A 22229-nucleotide genomic window follows, 5' to 3' on the forward strand; every position below is an offset into this window, starting at 1 on the left:
GGTAGTCCAGAACGTGGCAAGTCAGAAGCAGCCCCTTCCTCTTGAAAAAGTTGAATGCCGCTTCGGATAGTTGATCTTGAGGAACTATTTTTGACATTAAAATGTCGACAACTTGCTCTTTGTGTAAGCATATTTGAATGGTTGTTCTAAAATAAAATTTAATATTCTTTGTTCCTTGCTTAGTTGTGTACATATCCATGATAAATCTCTTAAATCTTAGTTAAATATCTCTATAAGAAAGAAATAAATATAAAAAAAAAAAATTTTAAATGGAAAGTGCCTTTTGAGCCATTCTGTTTAGTCAGTATTAAATTATATATTTTTTTAATTGTTTATTTTACATATTCTTAATATATTTTAGAAAAAATATGGATATTAAGACGTTGAGCCCAAAACGGTCTAGTTACAGTGAATGTATATTTTTCAATGAAGTTATATTTATACTAGTATGAATATAAAATATAAAACTGTTTCAGTGGTATCATATTCGAATGCATAATCACCGGTAGATATATATTTATATTAGCAAAAATGATAGGTGCTGGTGAAATTATATGCTGCTCAAAATGTCTATGAAACCCAATTTTACATACCTAATAAACTTTCAAAAATTATAGTTAATTTTGGCACTTTCATTAGAGCAATTGCTTAATTCGTATAGGTTAAGTTTGGGTTTGAACAGCAAATATAGCTTTTACAGCTGTTGCAGTGAATGTGTATTTTTCAGTGAAATTATTGTATGTTTATTTACTACGCGGATGATCCGGTCGCTGGTTAAACATTTAATTTTTTACATGTTTCACGCCTGTCAAATGACGGTTTAGAACAGCATATAATTTTTCTAGAACCTGTCAGATAATTTATTTATACACTAGTAGAAATATATATCTACCGAGTGATTTTATTGATATGCTGTTTAAAATATATTTTCGCTGGTAATACAGATTCATTGTAAATATATAAGCAATATACTCTTTAACATATATGATAAAAACATTAAACATATTAAAAATACGGGTTTTAAATCGCTTAAAAAGTGCATGACTAGCTCTGGAAAATTCTTTTGCTAAGTATTATACTGCTGTTCCATGACTTATTTCTAGAGGTGGGTGATTTTAGTATCTGATATTCGGCGATTCATGCAACTACTGTAATGTCACTATTTGAAGTACCTGAATTAGTCGAAAAATGTCTATTAAAGAATTTGTCACTTCAGAACTTTCTAGTTCACTTGTTACAATTAAAGATAAATGACAGATCGCTACTTTACGTTGGTACGTGTTTCAAGTGCGGCGGTCATTTTAAGGTACTGCTGTGCCTAATTCGTACTACCGCTTATCAGCCATGTAGCCCTACTGCTAATTTACAGGGCAATAAAACAGTGTATCGCTTTTTAATTTTTTTATTTGAAGTCACGAAAATAGATAAAATGGGTTCATGTTTTACATGTTAAAAAATGCGTGGCTTTGAATTATAATCATCATTTTTAAGGTTTTAATTCTAAAAATGCCGTTACAAAATTTGACGTATACATGATACATAAACATATATTTGTTATTAAAATATGCCTGTAATTAAATCTAATTGTATGATATATTTTTATTAAATGTGTTTCTTGCCATACTAATTAATTAATCAAGAGAATAGTTAGTTATTAGTGCCCTCTTTGTATTTTTCTAGTCTAACCGTAGGATTTGGCTGGCGTTGCAAGTATGTAAAATTGTATAAACAATCAATGAATTAAATAAATTAAGCTGTGTTTTGTAATAAAGTATAATTTAAAATGAACGTAATCAGGATAAGATAAACCGAAAGTAAATATCTTAATTTTGTGTTTATTTGACTTATAATATTATCCATACAATATATCATATTTATTTTCGGTCAATCTTACAATATGGAAAAGTGTGAAAAGATATTTCATATTGCTCATAAATTAAATTTTTATCTATTTACAGGCTAGATTTTGGATGCAAGTAATCGGCGAACTAAGACTGGGAGTTCAACTAAAAAAAGTCAACTATTCAAGAACTCCTATAGAATATGAACTAACTCCATACGAAATACTAATGGATGATATCAGATCTAGACGATACAAATTGAGAAAAGTCGATGGAAGTATACCACCAAGGTTAGTTTTGATGTTGTATTTTGCTTTAATTATATATGTAAATTATGTATTTTTTCAGAGTAAAGAAAGATGCACATGCTATGATTTTGGAATTTATCAGAAGTAGACCTCCATTAAAAAAGGTAAGCTATTTTAAGATAAAATATTTTTTGCTGTCATATGTGATAAATTAATCCAATAGAATTATTTTATCAGTATTTTATGTGATTAAATTGGATTTTATTATCTGTTTTATTATTGTATCACTCATAATTAATTAAATATTATTATATATTTTATTTTAGGCTTCAGAAAGAAAACTACCACCGGCTGCTGCTAGACCTGCCACTCCTAGAGAACAACTTTTAGACTCAATAAAACAAGGAAGAATTTTAAGACCCACGTTAACGAAAAGCAAGTCAAAACGTAAGTATTTTAAATTTATTAATTATAGCATTATTAACAATAACGTGTAAAAAAATATTTATATATTAATTTAATAAATTACATAAAATGATTATCTAAGTGAAAATTAAAAAAATATATTCATTTTGGTTTGAAACTTTGATAAATTCAATATATTTTTTTATTATATACTGACATCTTTTGTCGTATAAAATATGTAATATTAAAATGTGCTATAATATTATTTATGTATTCTTTTTTATTTTATTAAAATCCTAAGCTAAATTTTATTTCATCGATCGATTCTATGAGTTTAACCGTTTCATTTCTAAGGTTTCACTATCATGAGGCTTAATATGTGTTCCGCGTTATTTAAATACAACTTAAGGGTTGTGTTATTTTATTTAACTTACATTAAAAATATATATATACATATATTTAAAAAAATTAAACGCGGAAGGATTATTCACGCTTTCAAAATATGCAAACGTGAAAGTGTAAATTCGACAATGGACGACCTAGAAGTTCGTCATTGTTTTCCAAAATTCCGTTTTACTAATTTTATTTAGTTTGAAAAAAAAATGTAAAACGAAAGATATTTGCAGAACATGTTTTGCATATTTGTTCATATATGAATTTGTATTAAACATTTTTTTTGCCTGTTAACATTAATACAAATTAGTTTTAAAGTATGCAAAAGGGTTGCTTCGCTCACATATAAATTTGTAAGACGTAGTTGAGCCCACACACTTTCATGGTTTGTGAATAAATTATGGTGAAAGAAAATGCGATAACTGTGGGTAAATAGTGGACCGTTAAATTGCCGTAAATTATTTTTCATAAATGCTTATCTAAAGCATTTCCCTTTGTCACACAATTACGTGTGCAAAAAAGCGTGAAGATCAGCTCGATAATAACAATGAAAAAAATTCTCGGCACGATTTAACAGTAAAAACTGCATTGTTATAATTTAAACAAATACATTTTAGTTATTAATTTATAAATTTTAAATTATAAATACCATTAAATTGAAATATAAATGCGTTTTTGATTTGTTCCTACAAAATTTTATTTATGTACGGCAGTATATTTTAAAAATGGCTTGATATCAATAACGCTTTCATAAATGTGTGCTTTGCACTCGCGATATCGGGGTTTGCGCTCAAAATCTCACGCTGCCTTAGACGTTACAAGAAAATAAAAACATTAATCAGATAAAGCACATACAAGGATCAATGTCGGTTGTCGAATTTCGTAAATTTAAGCGTATTAATAATTAAGTCTTATATTGGATCAGTAATTTTTATAAATTATCAGTAATTGTTAAAGGGTATTTAATCTTATGACTAGTTGTAATTAAACCGTATGAAAGTATTTAAATAGGGAATAATAATTAAATGGTTTCGAAAAAAATCCTTGAATTTCGAGCATAATTCTTTCTGGAAACTATTTTTTAGTCCAAAGCACTCCTATATCATAGCGAATTTCTTATAAGAAATATTGGAATTTCAGATAATTCGTTCCACAACTCAAAAATATAATATAATTTCTGCTACATAAATCCATTGAATAGATAGAATAGATTTTTCTCTATTTTTGTAAAATGATTTGAAAAATGTGATTTTGAAAGCAAATCATTTAGGAATGAAACAAAATCTTATTATAGTATAAATGTGGCATTATAACCAGATTTGTGTCATTCGACATAGCGAACGTGAACGAAATCTCAACATCGCAGTACAAAAAAACTTTCGTTCCCGCCTCCCGCTTTTAACCAATAAGCGTCATGAAACGAAGATTCTCTTTTGTTTCATACTGTGCTAAAAATTATAGTGAGAAATATTTATTTATATCTTGGATTTTTTTATAACGTAAATTTAAATATGTTCATGATTTATAAATAATAGATGATATTATGATGGGCTTCTTTTTAGATTATTTTGACGCAGCATTACATAATAAAAAATCCGAGTTTCACTGTATATGGCACACACAGTCTTGACACAATAAATTCTCTTGGTAGCACAATGCGCATGTGTCGCGCGTGCAAGGTCACAGTGCGCCGCACTTTCGGTGCGCCAATAAAATAATAGATTTTACACCACAGATACAGAGTTAAGCACTGAACGAAATAATTTAGCGTATCGATAAAACTGTTTGTGTGCGACGGCTACTGCCTACGTCCCTACCCAGTTGATTTGTCGACGAAAAAACCCGCGCCTCGAGCTCAGTGCTCGTTTCGAGTTCGACGAGAGCTGCTGTCTTCTCCTCGTCGACTCTCGCCATCACAAAGCGTCGGTTCAATTGTATAAAAAAATGATCGATACATCACCAGTGTACGTCGGTGAAACATTCGGTGCAGTGTGTGTGAAATTTCGATAGTTTTCAGATTATAAATATTTTTGAAAGCACAAGATCGGTGGTTGTTGGACGAAAAAATGACGCTAGAAGTGATTGCTGGTAAATTTTTTTTCAATACTTAATTTCTTCGTAAAATATTGATTGTCTTAAAATATATAAACTGAAGTCCAAGGTCTTCTATTTTGAAATGCATAATTGCACATTACCAATTTAATCAATACATCACAAAACAATGAATTTCAGTATTGTACGTTTCAGCAAAAATAACTTTTAATTAATTAATTTGCAAATGAATCACAAATAGAGATAAGATAATCTGACAAAAATACACAAGAAGCTGGTCGCTTACCTAAAATTTACTTTGTATTTTTATCAGCCATGGAATGTTTGATTAATTCGAGGTTACCAGTTTGAGGGTTAGGCAATACTAACACCAACAATACAATGTAATTAATTTAAAAATAATTAGTTTAACTTGATTCATTATAGCTTTTCTTACACTGATAATAACAGTCGCTTCTTGCACCAATATGTATAAAAAAACTACTTTAATAATATTTAATACACAAGTAACTTATCCTTATATTTATTTATTCAGTGACTCAAACCCCAAATAAAAGTGAAGTAGTTTCATGTTGCTTATAAATAGCTGTAATATACCCCTACAGTATCATTTGAGATATTTATTAATTATTACCCATAATATAAGAATATGTTAACAAGTATTTTTATACTGAATATCGTGCACTGTTTATTATTCATTAATCTGAGGAACATCTTCTATGCGAGTTAAAAATATATACATATTAAGAATATGTGATAAATTATATATTCAAAATTTTCTGGCCATAAATATGTTTTATCATTGTGAACTTGAAAATGAGCAGGTTGCAATGTCGATAAAAAATTAACTAATACTCTAAAAATTAGGGCCTTTTTAAAATGGTTTAAATAGCAATAACTACAATTAATCAGAACACCTACGCTTTAGTTTAAGAATTAATTACAAATTAAAAAATATATATTTAAAAATAACATCAATTTACAAAGTACGTTTATATATCGATTAACGTGTCTTCTATTATTTCATTAAAAATCTGTATATATACATATTTTACTCTGATTCAAAATTGTACAAATACAGATTTTCGTAGGTACAATAATAATATTTTATAATAAAGTTACTGTAATAAAGTATAATTTTAATACATATATTATGCAACAGGATTATTTTTTTAGTCAATTTTATACATTTAAATTATTATTAAATCCATTTTATGTCAAAGGTATTCATAATTTAGTTTGCCACATATTTTAAAACATATACGCGCTCATAAAAAGGCAGCTATAATAACCACACTCTTTAAATGCTTAGACAAGTCATTACTGTATATTGATGTCGTACAGTGTGAAACTGTAGCTACAAAGTTTATTGGATTAATATATTATACAATGGAGAAAGCAGCAAAAAAAAATAACAATCCATTATCGGTATAACAGAGAAACTTAATTTAATTTTATACATAATAATAATTTTGCACTCAAATTTAATACAAATAGATAAAATTACGTTCGATTTTACTAGTAAATACAGTAAAAAATATAAAAATGGATCATATAAATATAATGCAAATAATACGTATTTTACATATTTTTTGTGTATAATAAATACATTTTATTTCATTTTAAATGCGCTTTCTTTATTAATGTTACAAATTTTAAGAGAAATATATATATTATTAGGAGAAAATCGAGTAAAAATTACAATCGGTTCTCGAAATAATTGCGATTAATAATTTAATATACATTTAATTTTATATTTATATATACAAGACATATAGGTGTATAAATTTACATATATTCATATACTTGGATAAATTTTGCAACTAACCTAACCGATAATATATTATATTGTAGTTATATTAAACGCATAGACTTTTATTACATTCAAAATTCAGAAAAAGTATAAATTAACAGTAATATTACAATATAACGAGGACATCGTGAGGTAATATTCTTCTCATGAATATAAATAATTTAGATAACAATCATATATTGCTTGATATAATAATTGCCTTTTTAAAAAGGGCATTCCGATCCATTCCCATGCTTATGGAAAACAATTGTGTAAGACATTATTGTAAATTTACATCACTAACAAAAAAACTATAAACCAGTGAAAGTGTTTATAATACTTTATAAATACTATTTTTATTTTAACTTTAGTCGCTCTTTCACTTTACAAACAACATTCGATATACTTAGCGTATCTTATTCTATCATCACTCCATTTTGCTCAACTATCTATTATATAAACCGGAGCGACTGTCGCAATTTTCCCGTGAGATAAAACGGCGCTGCATGTTGTGCAAATTATATCGGATACTAGCGTATCTCGAGTTACGAATATGCGAAATACTCAAACACATCAGCTAGTTATACTTATGCATATAAAAGTTAAAATGTAAGCACGTAAACAATTTATATATAGAATAAACCTTCCGAAAGGTCAAGTCGCGTTTAACCCTTTGAGCGCCACGGGGGTTCATTGTGACCAAAAATAAGCCATTTACATTTTTCTTTAAGTATGCGTGAAACGATTCGTTTAACGGACCGTTATGTCTATTTCGAAACAAACTGCGTTAGATACCGTGGAATCGTTTTGTGATAGTCGGCGGATATTCGATATCAGTTGTGAATGCTTTCTTGATAATATTAATTACTAATAAATAAAATATGTAGTTACTCGTTTTTGATAAATATGTATTATTAATAGCGTTAGATACTTTATCGCACTTTATTGGATTTCCCAGCGTATAATTGCAATTTATCTATTTCCATCGAATCGACTTGAAATTTAATCCGACTATATTTATTTTATTGTTTTGAATCGAGGATGAATAGATTTACTTATGTAATAATCGTGATAAGCCGTAATGATCGATGAGCAAATGATTTCTTGAGAAATTTATACATTTCGTAATTTTTATCATTGTTTTGGTATAATTCTATAATGCCCAAAAGCTATAATTAATTATATAAGAATCTTGTATATTTTTTTTTTAATACTAAAAATATAAGTATTTAAAAAAAATATTACATATAATTAAGTAGCACATATGTTAAGATTAGTTGCGATATTCACATATAGTTACATTTAACATAGTATAATATATCAAAAAAATATGAAAAAATATATGTTATATAAAGTATGTATGTATATATTTTTATATACATACATACTGTATATATTTTGCCATATGAAAAAATAGATGTAGTCAGTATGTATGTATATATTTTTGTATGTGAAATATTTTTACTAACCATTATTAAAACATAGTATAGTGAAATCTCTTTGTAACGAATACCAAAATAACGAAATTCCCAGTATAACGAATCTTCAATTTGTCCCATTAAAACTTTCATACAAAATGTTTTCATTCTAACAAAGACTGATCTCAGTATAACGAAATATTTTGCTCCGAATTTAAGAATGACGTTTTAACATGAGACAATATTTCTCCTGATTCAGTTCGTCAATGAATTGACATGTGCCGGATGTGTTCACAATCGACATTTTTTCAACAAATTTTATTGTGTTCATTACAGTATCCTTCAAAATAGACAAAAAACGATTTGTCAATCTTGCAAGAAAAAATTTTGATTCTGTAGTAATATGGTTTTTTAAAATAATATAAAAATATATCATCTTCTTTAAATTTAATATTACGAATTTTCAATATAACGAAATTTTTTTCTAAAAATTATTACAATATATTTTATATATTAAATTTTTATTTAAAAAATACTATAATTCTTACTAAAATATTTAATTATCACTTTCATTACATGATATTTTCTCATTTAGCAAAAAATGTATAGCGTTATTTAAAAACATTGAATCTTGTTTCATTTATCCGCGAACGAATCCTTTCCAAAGACATAATTACATAATCATACTTAAGACATTGATCTTTGCATTCAAGTCAAATAAAAATTTTTGTAAATCACAATTCCTACAGGATGTAATAAAACTTATATTGTCGAACAATGTTTTAAGAGTATTAATATAAAATATCTGTCCCTTTTTGCACTACCTGCTTTGAACGCAGCTGTGAAAAATTGCAACGGTTGTAAACCATTTTAAAATATTAAAATAAATTAATTTGTTAACAAAAAAACATTATTTTGTATTTATTAAAAAAAATAATTCTAGAAAGAAATACCAGCTATGCCAAATTCTGAATAGCATAGTTTATAAGTTCTTGAGTTAAGCCACAGCAGCACGTTCAATTTTTTATTTATAAAAATTCGCAAGGTAACATTAATTATAAATTATAATACACATAAAAAAATATAATGTAAATGTTATCGATTCCTAAACTAAAAAGTTTGGTTGTACAGATTTACCCCATTGTAACGCATCGGGCTTACGCCTGTTAGGTTTATTTAAATATGTTTATTTAACCATGATTTACAATCACATGCATTAAATTAGTTTGCTATGATTAATTTTTCTGTCACATCCATGATTCATAAAAACAAGCGTGAGATTTGTTATAAATTCAGTCTTGAAAGGTTATGATTTGTTATAAATATTCTTAACACATTAAAATGTATTAAATCTTAACATACAAAATAATATTAATCATCATCATAAAGTTAAGATTCTTCACTCTTTTATATATGTTTGTTCCAAATTATACTACTAACGGATGTTACATAATTTATTATTGCATTCGTTTTTGGTCTAGTTTTAAAAACTGTAGACTATAATATGGCAGTTTAAATCAATAAGTTATTAGCAAATACTGCAGATATTTTTCTTTTATGCTTTGATGATCTTGCAGAGTTGATGACATTTTGATTACACTTTTGCATATTAGTTCAGAAATGTGAATTTATTTGGTTCATAGAACTATACGATTTACCCTCCAATAATTTGTAGGAATATACGAACATTTAAACACAACAAATAGGGTGAAAAATTGCGACACTTGTTATATTATATTAAAACAAGTTTTAGAGGTGTAAACATTTAGTTTTTTAACGAAGTTTTAATCAATCACATTAAAAACGCTCACCTTTCACAGGGTTGTAAATATATTTTTTTTGAGGGGGGCAACATTTGGCGAGAACCACCCCCTTTTGAGACGCGCAAGCGCTCCTGGGGGGTCGGCCCCTAACAAACCAGTCAGTCGGCCCGCGACGTTCGCTACGCCCGCGTCTTCATCGATTGGGAACCCTTGAACCTCGAGGAAACTCCGAAGGGTTGAGTGTTATTTTGTGTGCCATCGCTTCGCAATGTCAATTGTGTGAAATAATAGCACTTTGGGGATGAAGGAGTCGGGCGGAGGTAAGGGCGGCAGGTCCGCCCTGCTGCTGCCCAGGGCCGTGGTAGGGCTGCCGCAGCCGGCCCTGTCGCCCGACGAGCCGGTGGTCGACGTCGCCCAGGACCAGTCCTACTGGCAGCCGGTTCCTGCCAACAGAAAGTCAAAAGGCACGACACGTGTTTCAGCGGAGACGCTCCGATCTTGACAGATTCCGTGCTAATCATATCCACCCACTCACATTTTTCAGTCACAATGTTTTCGGCTCGATAGATTTCATCCCATATGTCCACGGTACACCAGTGTACCTAAATAAGTCGCATTTGTGCACTGCTTCAGTTCGAATCATATCTTCTACCACCCTATTTTCAGTCACATGTCATGACCTCAATGTTTTCAGTTCGATTGCTGCATTTATTTCATTTCAGCTGTTTCAATCATATCAGTCAATGTTGCCAGTAATATACCACACACATATTTACTAGAGATGATTCAATATGGATATGAATTTGACCTTTATATTAAAATGATTAATGTACACTATAAAATCTCAACAAAGGGTATGTAAATATTTTACTTTTAGCTCCATATATTGATCCATACGTTGCAGATTTAATATGAAATAAGCCATTCAAAAGTAGGCCACATATAAATTGAATTATTATGAATCTACTCTAAAATATGTATTACGGTTAAGATATAGTAAATTTTTGGTCCATACATTTTTGCACTTAACATTAATTTATATTTAACGAGAAATAGCGCATTTAACAGTAAACAAATATAATGTTAATATTTCATAAAAAAATATTTTTGTTGATTTTCGATACCTACTCAAAAATTCCAACATCACTAATTTGGAAACTCGACTTGAGAAAAAAACGGAATGTATTTAAATAGTATAATTTTGTCCCATGCATCGTTGCACCTCATTTAATGTTAAATGCTGCATTTAAGAGAAGCCCCGAATATATGTTATAGCATGTCTTAAAAAAATACTTATTTGTACCAGTTGAAAAAGCAACATTAGATGTTTCTCTTTTAGTGTCTAATATCAACAGTATTAAATTTATTATTTAATAATTATAAATTATTTAAATGAAGATGGAGGTTTTATTTTAATAAATTGATAACTTGAATGGGATGTGATATATGGCTAAACGTTTGATTCAATTTTTAAAAAGTGATGATGTTATTTCAAGCAAAAAATACTTTTAGATACAATCATTGTATAATATAATATTACATAATAAATCAACAAGTGATCTTTATATTATTTTGAACTATCTAATTAGTCACTTCCATGATAAATCATCAATAAGGCGCATTAATTAATTTAAACATGGCTTTGTGATATAAATAACTTTAGATACATTCTAGTTTAAAAGGCGCTGTACTTTCAACTGTTATTTGACACGAAATAGACACGAACTAGTTTATGCAACCTTTTGTCAAGTTTCAAATGCGATTAAAAAATCTATAGTATAAAAACTAGATATTAATTAAATTAATTTGTCAGACGACCAAATCATAGTTTTTCGAAATATTACTTTATGATTCAGGATTTTAGACTATATGTGGTGCTAGAAAAATATGCTTAAGAGCTAGTTATCGAATAAAGCTTTACAAACTATTTTACATGGAAAAGGTCACTGGAAGCGTTAAAGAAACGCGAAGAAAAGAAATATTTTCCTTATGGTCTGACATGATTTTGGGCTACTCATTATACTTTCATATTGATAGATTTACATTATAGCCCTTGCTAATTAGAATTCGCACATTAACCACACATGTTAGTACAAATCTTTCCCGTGTAGCGTGATTGGAATGGATTAGTCACCGTCTAGCTAGCGGTTGGATTGAACTAAAACACGAAACGGATATTAAGAGAGCATGTCTAGTGTTGTATCACAGATATAATATTATATATCAATCGAACGCAATTTCAAGGCTTTCTACTTCATTGTGCTGTGACATATGGAAGTCGTGCTTTTCTTGATCTTACAATTGCGAGAGTATTTTTTTCTTTTGCAATATGTTTTCGCTCTGCTGTGAGTCTGGAACGGAATGGGGTCGAACCGTATAAATCATTCAGTATTTTCGCTAGGGTAAGAGGGGAGAGAGGTTGTTCAACTTTGTGTCCAATGGAAATGCTTGTGCTTATCTAAGACTTATGTTAAGTTCGAATTTCGCTACCAGTCAGTATAGTGCGTGACATTAATTTGTTATAATTGAATTATATTACTTTATTGCTTGTTTATGGATTGTAGAATTTGCTTCAATTAACTAGAGTTGTTTATGTTCTTTTGGCATGAGTTTGAAGTTTAATAAAACATGTCACGTTTATAATAAAATATAGAATAAAACCGATTGTATTCAGGCAGTCATTTAAACGTTATTTTTAAATAAATTTAATTGTAGATGTAGAAAAGTTTAATATTTAATAAGAAAATACATTTCATATCAATATAAAATATATAAAATATAAAAAGGCTTATTTATATATATCTTTTTTACCCGGATTCATTAATTAAATTAATTCATCTTGTTATTACAAATGTATTCATCTGTTGTCTTCGCGTATTGCAGTAGCACGTAATCGATCGTTAGCACGTCGCTGTTCAGTTTCTTCAGCGGTTTCGTTGTCATCAGTATGTCGCTATTCAAATTAACTTTCAATTTATAAGTTAAGAGTTGATAGTTGAAAATAACATATTTGACCTACAAATGGCAGACCTAATGAAATGTGCAAATGTCACGTCGCTATTGCTCACCGTTTGGGAGTTCTTGAGACATTTTCTGTTTTATATTGTAGATTGCGATTCGAAAGAACATAAATATAATTTTAAGTACTATGAAAGATTTTTAATTAAATTAAATATAAATTAATGTTTTATTTTATAAAATTTTCTGACGTATATATATATAAAATATGTAATATATACATTCTGGTATAAATTTAATAGTTTTTTGCTTCAAAACAAGTCGATCGGCCCTCCATTAAAACTTCGTTAGATAAAATTCTACAAAAAGTTTGCTTCACAAAAAATTCTCAGAAGCTAAACCTGCATCGAAATAAAATATATAAAAAATAGTTTTTTGCTTTATAACAAGTTTTATATTAAATTGACCGGTCCCTATACAAGCTTTATGAGACTTGCAATATAGTTAACGCTGTTAATTCCTTTGTTTTGAAGACTAAAACTTGAATTTTTAATATAGAATAGAGCCTTATAATATTGGTTAAAAAATAAAATATCTCATAAAGATAGTTTTTTGCTTCAAAACAAGTTTAGTATTATAAGTCGATCGGCCTTCCAAACGTTGATAAGACTTACAATATAGTTAAGGCTAGTATTTTCTTTGTTTTACCGACTAATAATTGAATTTTTGTCATAATATAGAATTCTTCTAATATTTACTAGAAAAATAAAATATGTTACTTTTTTGCAAAATGGTGGCAAATTTAAAACCTTAAACATTCATAACCCTACATAAAGTTCGTTAAATAAAAAACGTTTAGTAGCTAAACCCGCATCGAAATAAAATATAAAAAAATATTTTATGCTTTAAAACAAGTTTTAAAGCACAACTTTATAATCTTGTAATTCCAAAACATAAAAATACATTTCATATAAATATCCCAATAATATTTTTTGTATAAAATATATTTATTAACAGGTTTAGTATTTATATTAATTAGATTATTTAATACATTGCATGAATTTTTAAATAAAAATTAATTTTAAAATATATATTAAATGCATTTAATATATTTAGTTAAATTAAAAAAAATTAATTTACATTGTCTATCTATTATATAAACATACTAAAGCTTCTAGAGGCTAAAGTATCTACTAATTAAGCCTAATAAAAAAATTAGTAGTTTCATTACCCAAACACATTGATTATTTTAATAAACTTTATTAATTAATTATATAAAATTGTAGCGTAAAATATTTTACTAATAAAAAAGTTGGTTATTGAAATTAAAATGTATTAGAATTTTGACTTTTTTATGTATTTTTTATAAAATGTTTATTTATATTTATTTTTTATATTTTATTTATGTTACTGGTTTTAACTTTTTTCATATTTACAATTTTATTACTAGCTACAATATATTAAAAAATAATAATATAAAATAAAACATTCGTGTTTACAATTTAAGGAAAAAAACTAATAAACCTTTTATAGGAAAAACAATGGATTAAGTGTTAATTTATAACTGGACCGCAATGGCAGTAAGCCATATAGAGCGAAGATCCAAAATGTAAACCAAAGTATTTGAGTTTAGGTATAAGCCAAAGTATTTAACGCTAGATTTCCATTTCACGTTATTGCCTCGTTTACTTTGGAGAGGTGGTGCAGAAGTTTGCCTTCGTTTCGTAAATATTATTTTAGTCTTAAGAATAGTACATTTTGTCAGTGAGCGTGTATGAGAAAATATTTTACCTTTTATAAATACATTTTTTATAATGTTATTTATTATTATTTTTACGTGGTATCTTGAAAATATCCTCAGAAAACTCTCACGTTAAGTACTGATAATATAAACATTTAAGAAGGAATATTTTTAATATGTCAATTAAAAGTTTCCAATGTAACACGCCATTTGATTACTATTATTAAACAAATATTCTAAATCACGTCGAACTATTAATTTCCCATTAATCAGAGCGCGACCATATTTTTTTCAAATACATACACAATACATTCTCAAAACGAACGGAATTCGAACCCACAATCTCGCATTGGATCAATCCACGCGCTGATAAGCCGCAATCGATCTTTCACATCTCGCGTTTTAATACCTAAATTTAATATGCATACATATTTTAAGAAGCCTCAATTCGCAATCGTTACAACGATATGTGGCCTGCTCTGATTTTTTACGATACGTATCATTACGCCGCAATGCGCTCAACTTTTGGCCATAATTCAATTTGGCTGTAAGAAGTTTTCGTTACAAAAAATCGTTTTCATCATTGAGTTTACCTTTTAGCATGTAAATAGAGCGAAAATCGTGCGGGCGCCCGTTTCTTTTTTTTATTTACAATACGTGAATAACGTTACAATTTACAAGGTTACGTAAGCGCTTAGCAGGATCTACTTTTAAATATTTGTACATATATACAAAATATACTCAAAACCTGTTGTTTGTGCATCTTCGTGAAAGTCTTGACATTGTTGACCTTCAAGGGAAGACTTTCGTATCTTGATTTGCAAGCTTTCTTTTATTAGTCTTTAGATTAAAATTATTACAATTAAGGACATGGGACACGAATTTACATTGGACAATAATTTATTTATGTATTTCTTTTCCTCTTTCTACACTTTTGGCTCTGTTCTCTGTCACAGTACGTGACTCGAGTACGCTGAACTTTCTTGCTCCGAGACACGGAAGCACGTCACGACTTCGTCTTTTGTAAGACTTCGCAGGAATTTTCCTTTGCTTAGATTCTTTTTTTGAGCGAATGATGAGTGTAAATGAAAATGTAAATGTGAAGCGTTCCAGTATAAGTAATTGAGAAGTTATAAATAAAAAATCTTAAGATACAATATGTATTAGATCCTAAAAAAAATTCACGTAATAAAAAAATATTTTTTGTTTAAAACTGAAGGCATTTTTATTGTTATTAAACAACAGATAATACGACTATGCTTTCATATTGATGCCTTATTAAATTATTTTACTAGTTAGTAATATAGACAGCAATCAAAAAATCAGTTCATCCACGCACTTTATCTCACAATTTGTGAGATTATTAAAACATCAGAATAGTGGGAGCAAAGTGGCATTATTAAATATTTTTTACCTTAAATTAGATTTAGCCAATTTTCAATCAATCAGCAATCGATATTATTATTACTTTAAATCTATCGATGTAATATGGTGTACGAGTTAGCCAAATTGTTCTGCTTTAAATTCAAAACACTTCGTTACAGCCCGCGGGTGAGTGACATATTGTAGTTATTTACTGCGTGTGAGAATAATAGCTGTTTTTATACGCAGTATTGTGTGCAACGAACATTTAAAATCATACGTTCAATTAAATAGTTTGTGGTATATGTTCGTATAAATATAAGGTGTCAATCGCCCGCGGGCTGGAACGGAGTATCACTGTGGTGCTGTACTCTTAGAGCGAACCCGAGCCCTTGAAAAATAATGATTCCAGGCCTAATGACAAAAATGCCATTTAATATATTTTTAACAACATAATATAATTTTTAAATAAATAATAATAGCAACGAGTTAACTCTTTCTATGCTACAAATACATAAATATAAAAATTAGCCACCGTTGCGAAATATTTTATGAAATCATATTTTTACATTAAAAAATATTAAAAATATCTACTCATAATATTAATCTGATAATTAATCGTGTTTTCTTTGCTGCTGAGTGTTGCCATGTAGTGAATTTCTAGTCCAGGTCAAAAGCAATAAAATCGTGCCATCGCGGTAAAAACGCTCGATTATCAAGCGTTATATTAAGATTTTTATGGAAATATTACAAGTGAGAATCGATTAAAGCACATCTAAACCGAATTTTGACCAATAGGAGAGCGCAAAAAACAATTATCACTTCTCAAAAGTCAAAAATCTACGTCAAAAACAATAAAATCGTGCCGTCGCCGTCGCAGTGGGAACGCTCGTTACCGAGCGTTCCCACTACGACGGCACCGACACGATTTTATTGCTTTTGACGTAAATTTTTGACTTCTGAGAAGTGATAATTGTTTTTTCCGCTCTCCAATTGACTAAAATTCGGTTTGAATGTACTTAGATTAGCCCTCTTATATTAGAAGTCATCATCAAATCATATTTTTAAAACATAGTATAATATCGAAATGCAGTTAAACTATGTAATAATATATGAGATGCGATGTCTGTCTGTACTTATTCTTCAGCTTATTTTATACTGAGAGATGAGTTGGCTTCTTTTGTATTTTAGACTTGACCTAATGATAGTACCTATACCTAATGATTCATTAGGTTAGATTTGGGTTTGAGAAGTAAATGGACGTTTCGCAACTGTCAAATTGAGTTTCATAAATATTTTAGAGCAGCATATTAGCGCCTATCAGTTGAATTATACTTTTGCTAGTAGAAATATGTATCTACTGGTGAAAATGTATTTGGGCTTTACTAGTGAAAATATTACTTTACCAAAAAAATACATACCTATTCACTGTAACATTTATACATCTTATGTAAATATATATGTTACTACATATAGAAAAGTTAAAATCATATAATTGTATTAGCACTTGCCAGATAATTTATATTTTTACTCACTGGTTAAAATGTATTCCCCAAAATATTTTTTTAAATATTTTTGGGATAGATTCGAAACTGCTTTTCTAGATTTTCTTTTAAGAATAACCACAATAAACTTAATGTGTAATTTATTTATTTTGCTGCATTAAATCTAGTTGTCAACTTTTCGATAATACAATCTATTATATAAAAACATTAAATTTATATAATTCAGCTAGCTAGTGCTTTTGTTGTCGTTATTTCTTTGCTTCTTCCTTAGGTATTCGATCTGAATTTTTAGATCGAATACCTAAATTTCCTGCTTCCAATTTACATTTCTTAAATATTTCCTCTTATGTCTAATATTTTTTAAACGTTCAAAAAGAAGTAAAATACACAATAATTTTAACACAAACAAAGCCGAGTCAAAAAACTATAATCTGTTCCTTTGAATAATAATGTTTATTGTGAAAGTATTACAGAGAAAGTATTGAAGGCAATGTTCCGCTCCTTTTATTTATTGTATGTACAAAAATGTTGAAGGAATTTTGACCAGAAATACTTCAGTACACACATCTCTAACAATTGTAGTTTAGTTCAGATTCATTATTTGAGGTCGGTTTTTACTTTTTTATACATATACCCTTGCTATGATTCTTCCAGAGTCGGGCCCCAGGAATTTGTCCCCTCTCCCCCCTCTCGGCAAGCCCGCTTTTATTACACGTGTCTAAATGACGCTGTCGTACTCGAGTATATATTAAGCTTTAGCTTTGAGTTTTTATATGTTCTGATTTTTGTTGAATATTTTTTTGCGTTCACCTCTCATTTAAATAATATAAAGAAGTATATATTCAAGTTAGAAACATATGTATTAAAATGTATTATCGTTAAAGGAGGGTCGTAATACATTTTTACTTTAGTATTTTTAGATAAGATTGGGGCTTTTTTCTCGTTATCAGAACTTATGTGTGAGCTTTTTGGCAACCAATTTATTTCTAGAGATTGCTTTTACCGCATTTTATCTGCCATATGGGCCCCAGAATTATTATTGTAAGGCTTACATTTTTGTATAAATCATATAACATAATTAAATTTATGCTTATTTTTTTTTCTTTGAAAAACAATCTTAAAAAACCTTAAATAAAACAATTGCCAATTTGATTAATCTGCATTTTTATTGATAAAACACTTTCTCAATATTGTTAGCAGTCTTTTCGTTGCTCATATACAACGTCATTTGTTCCCAAATTCCAAATTCAAACCTTGAGGTCATCGGTAGTTCATGACCTAGTGATGTTTATAACACATTTGTACATACATATGTAAGTACACTTTGCGGAATGCCCAAAAATAAATAATTACATGTAAAGAGAACAGGTTGACTTAAAAATACGTTTTGGGAAATAACATGTAAAAAAACATTTCATGAAAGATTTCACTATATAGCCAGTCCTTAAACTTTATCAGAAGTTTGAGGACCGGAGAAACATGAGCAACCAAAGCAATTTTTAAGTTAAAAAAATCGCCTAATATTTATATATAATTAGGAACATTATGTGAGAGTGTCAAAAGCAGTAAATGATGCTATTCATTTATGAAGAAAAGAAAAATTATACTAAGCAAAGACTACACACATTTAAGTAACGACTACATATTTTGTAAGTAGTTTGTACTTAAATATATGTATATATATATACATACGTTTTTTATAATATTATATTTTAAATAATAATAATTCATTTTTAAGTTGAGCAATTTCATTTCCCCCTCTTCTTTGAACCTAACCTTATTATATTAAATATTTATTGATCTTAAGTTTTGTTCAGCTTGTTCGACAATTAATTAATCACAAAACAATTAACAATAAAAAAAATGCATATATTTTTATCCGCACAAGATTTTGTTGAGATTATTATCTTTGATCATCTTTGTTGAGATTATCTGTAAAATTTGCAATTGTATAAAAACGATTTCATTGTTACTCAGCTATTTTCTGATATTAGTAGCTGTAGTAAAATTACATTCAAAAATAAAAAGAAACTCTGTTTTAGCTTACAACTACCAAAGTGCATGTATTGCATTCTAAAAGCTCTCCTTTCACTTTTTTGTGTTACTTATCGACGTCGCAGTTATGAAACGTACCATTATTATTGTTTAGACGTTCACGTTTCACTTTTTTTTAGTACTGCTTTACAATTAGAATTGAACACGAAAGAATATTACTGATAATGACTAGCTGCAGAACAAATTTTTGAACAATAAAACATATTTTTTCAAATTATTTCAGTAGTAATATTGAGGATAATTAAAATAATATTTAGCACAATGATTGATTTTTTGTTAGTTGAAAGCAATTATTTAAAGGTTAACACATTTTTTGTGGAACAATCTGTAACACGCAATTCTTGCTTAAGTTTACGGTATTTTTTTATTTATAAATCCATTATTATAATGTCTATATTATTTTAATAAAAAATAAATAAATTAGTATAATTAATATATAACTGATAAAAGTACATTTAATAATTAGTAAATGCATATAAATGAACGCATCTTCAATTTTTTACATGTGTATTATATGCACGATATGTTATTAATATAAACTTATATGATTATTAATATAATATTATTGTTTTAAGCTGTGTTCTATATTGTTTATAAATTAATGTTTAGGTAAATTAGGCGATTTGCCGTCGTGCTTCAAGCCTCTCACTAACAACCATACTAACATGCGGAATTCTGTTTTGAAACATAAAAACACAGGTATCTATATAAAAAAACGAAAGATTCACATTACACGGTCTGATGGTAAACGCATAGCTTTTCTCGTGAAATTGTGACGTCTCATATGAAAATATGACCCTAATTGTTATAATGACCCATACAATTCTCTTAATAAAAATAAATATGTTGTACATGTTATTCTTTTCCTTTTGTGCTGTATTTTCCAATGATTTATTAGTGCTTTTATTATTATTTTATGGAATCATGTTCATCTTGTCACGTTGTCAATCGATCGTTGGGTTAACGAACTTGCTCATAAATTCTTATTTTCTCGCACGTCATCTGAGGTCTCACGAGAAGAACAAAGATCTCATCTGACGTGGTGTTAATGATCGTCCGTGGCTGAGAAAAAAGTGTCACGTCAAAATCGACCCCGATTCGTTGTAATGGAAGCCGTGAAAAATATAATTTTCTGTGTACTTAAAAAGAACGACTGTTTATACCTCTGTGTTTTTTTAGTAAAATATCTAAGCGAAAACGTGGGTAAATTTTTTGCTAGATAATGATCAAACTCGCTAACCTAAAACGGCTATCAGATATAAATCGGTAGTGTTAATTAATTTTGCGTGCAAAGGTTGTGGCTTAATTGCTTTTTTATATGCTCAAAATAAATCTGTAAATTCTAATATTAAATATTTTAGGCAGTTATTAATAATAAACAATATTTTTATGATACCGGTTTATAAATTTTATTGCTATTAAAAGATTATGTACATTTATTTATGCTGTACATAACAATTTATATGATATATTGATTAATGTATCATAAATATATTTTTTATCAGGTATCAAGTATAGAAAACTGGCAGTTATTTTAATTAGTGTTATGTACTCTTACTTGATTTACAATATTATTAATAAATAATTTTTTAATTTTATTTATTGATCATACTAAAATCAGATTTTTGCTGAAATAGTTAAAAATATTAACGATCTTTTTTAAATTATCTGTTTTTTTAAATCAATGTATTAAGTTTTTAAGTAATTAAATCATATCTTTGCGGACAAACCATGGAGCAAATGCCACGATCTAAATGGAATATTCAATAGTATTTCAGTTTTATTGGGTAATTGTAGAAGCATATAAAATTGCAGATCTTATTATAGTTTATTAATTTTTTTAAGGGGAATTTTTCTTTAGTAATTAAATATAAATGAGATTTTCACGGAAGTTTATATATAGTTTTCAATACACTTTATGTGTATTTAACAAATTTTTCAATGCGCTATTGTTATAAAATTAATTTATGATTATAATAAATTATCTTAAGGATATTTCATTAACGTATCTTAATACAATTTAGTTAAAGTGAATTTTATATACGTATTTAATATAATTTTCAGGCAAATTTACAGTATCTTGATATAAATAAGGACTTTGTTTTACTAATGTTTGTTATCCAATCTTTGATTGCAAAATATTTTTTGTTGAAAAATCGTATATTACAAAATGTATTTTACGAAAACCTTCAACATTAGCACAATCATGAAATGCGTGATTCATCAATTCATCAATTCACACGGTATCAGTTTCATCATAAAATAGTATTGTATCATCTATTGTAAACTATCCAAAATAGCATATCCATTCTATTCAACATTCATAATCATTTATATAATATAAATACAATGCTAAAAACTACGCAATTTGCAGTATTCTTCGCCACATTTATCCATTCCTTTTGTGTGTGTGTTATACTCGGAGCAATATTCTCAGCCTTAATACAGCCTCACATCACATATGTATCGTAAACGCTGTAAATTCCCGCAGTCGAATCGTAAAGCACATCACCAAAGTAACGGTCCACGTGTCGTTTTTGTTGTCTTCTGCCTTGCGCAATGCGGACTTCATCTCGACGTTTCGGCCGAGCGTACCTACGTCATTGTCTCGACTATTCGAAGCCTTACTTTCGATCTCGCATATCTAATCCGGTTTGGGTTCCCGTTACTTTTCGCTCATTCAATCAAGTGATAAG

The 22229-nt window shown here is 28.4% G+C and overlaps 1 protein-coding gene across 8 annotated transcripts in view; it reads left to right on the forward strand.

Moving 5' to 3' along the window:
* Positions 1–22229, forward strand: part of spir (spire type actin nucleation factor) — a 167771-nt gene that overhangs the window by 132951 nt on the left and 12591 nt on the right. For 3 of the 8 annotated variants that reach the window (XM_088203655.1, XM_088203656.1, XM_088203657.1), the window contains exons 6-9: positions 1959–2131; positions 2190–2253; positions 2416–2536; positions 20143–20232. In XM_088203655.1, coding sequence (XP_088059781.1) covers positions 1959–2131; positions 2190–2253; positions 2416–2536; positions 20143–20232 — 448 coding nt within the window. Of the gene's footprint in view, positions 1–1958; positions 2132–2189; positions 2254–2415; positions 2537–4744; positions 4976–20142; positions 20233–22229 lie in introns of those variants that run through there. The other 5 variants (XM_088203658.1, XM_088203659.1, XM_088203661.1 and 2 more) reach the window with 4 other exon arrangements.

The sequence above is a fragment of the Plectrocnemia conspersa genome, unplaced genomic scaffold (assembly GCF_051122295.1).
Source record: "Plectrocnemia conspersa isolate PC_06_02 unplaced genomic scaffold, ASM5112229v1 ptg000014l, whole genome shotgun sequence".
NCBI lineage: Eukaryota > Metazoa > Arthropoda > Insecta > Trichoptera > Polycentropodidae > Plectrocnemia > Plectrocnemia conspersa.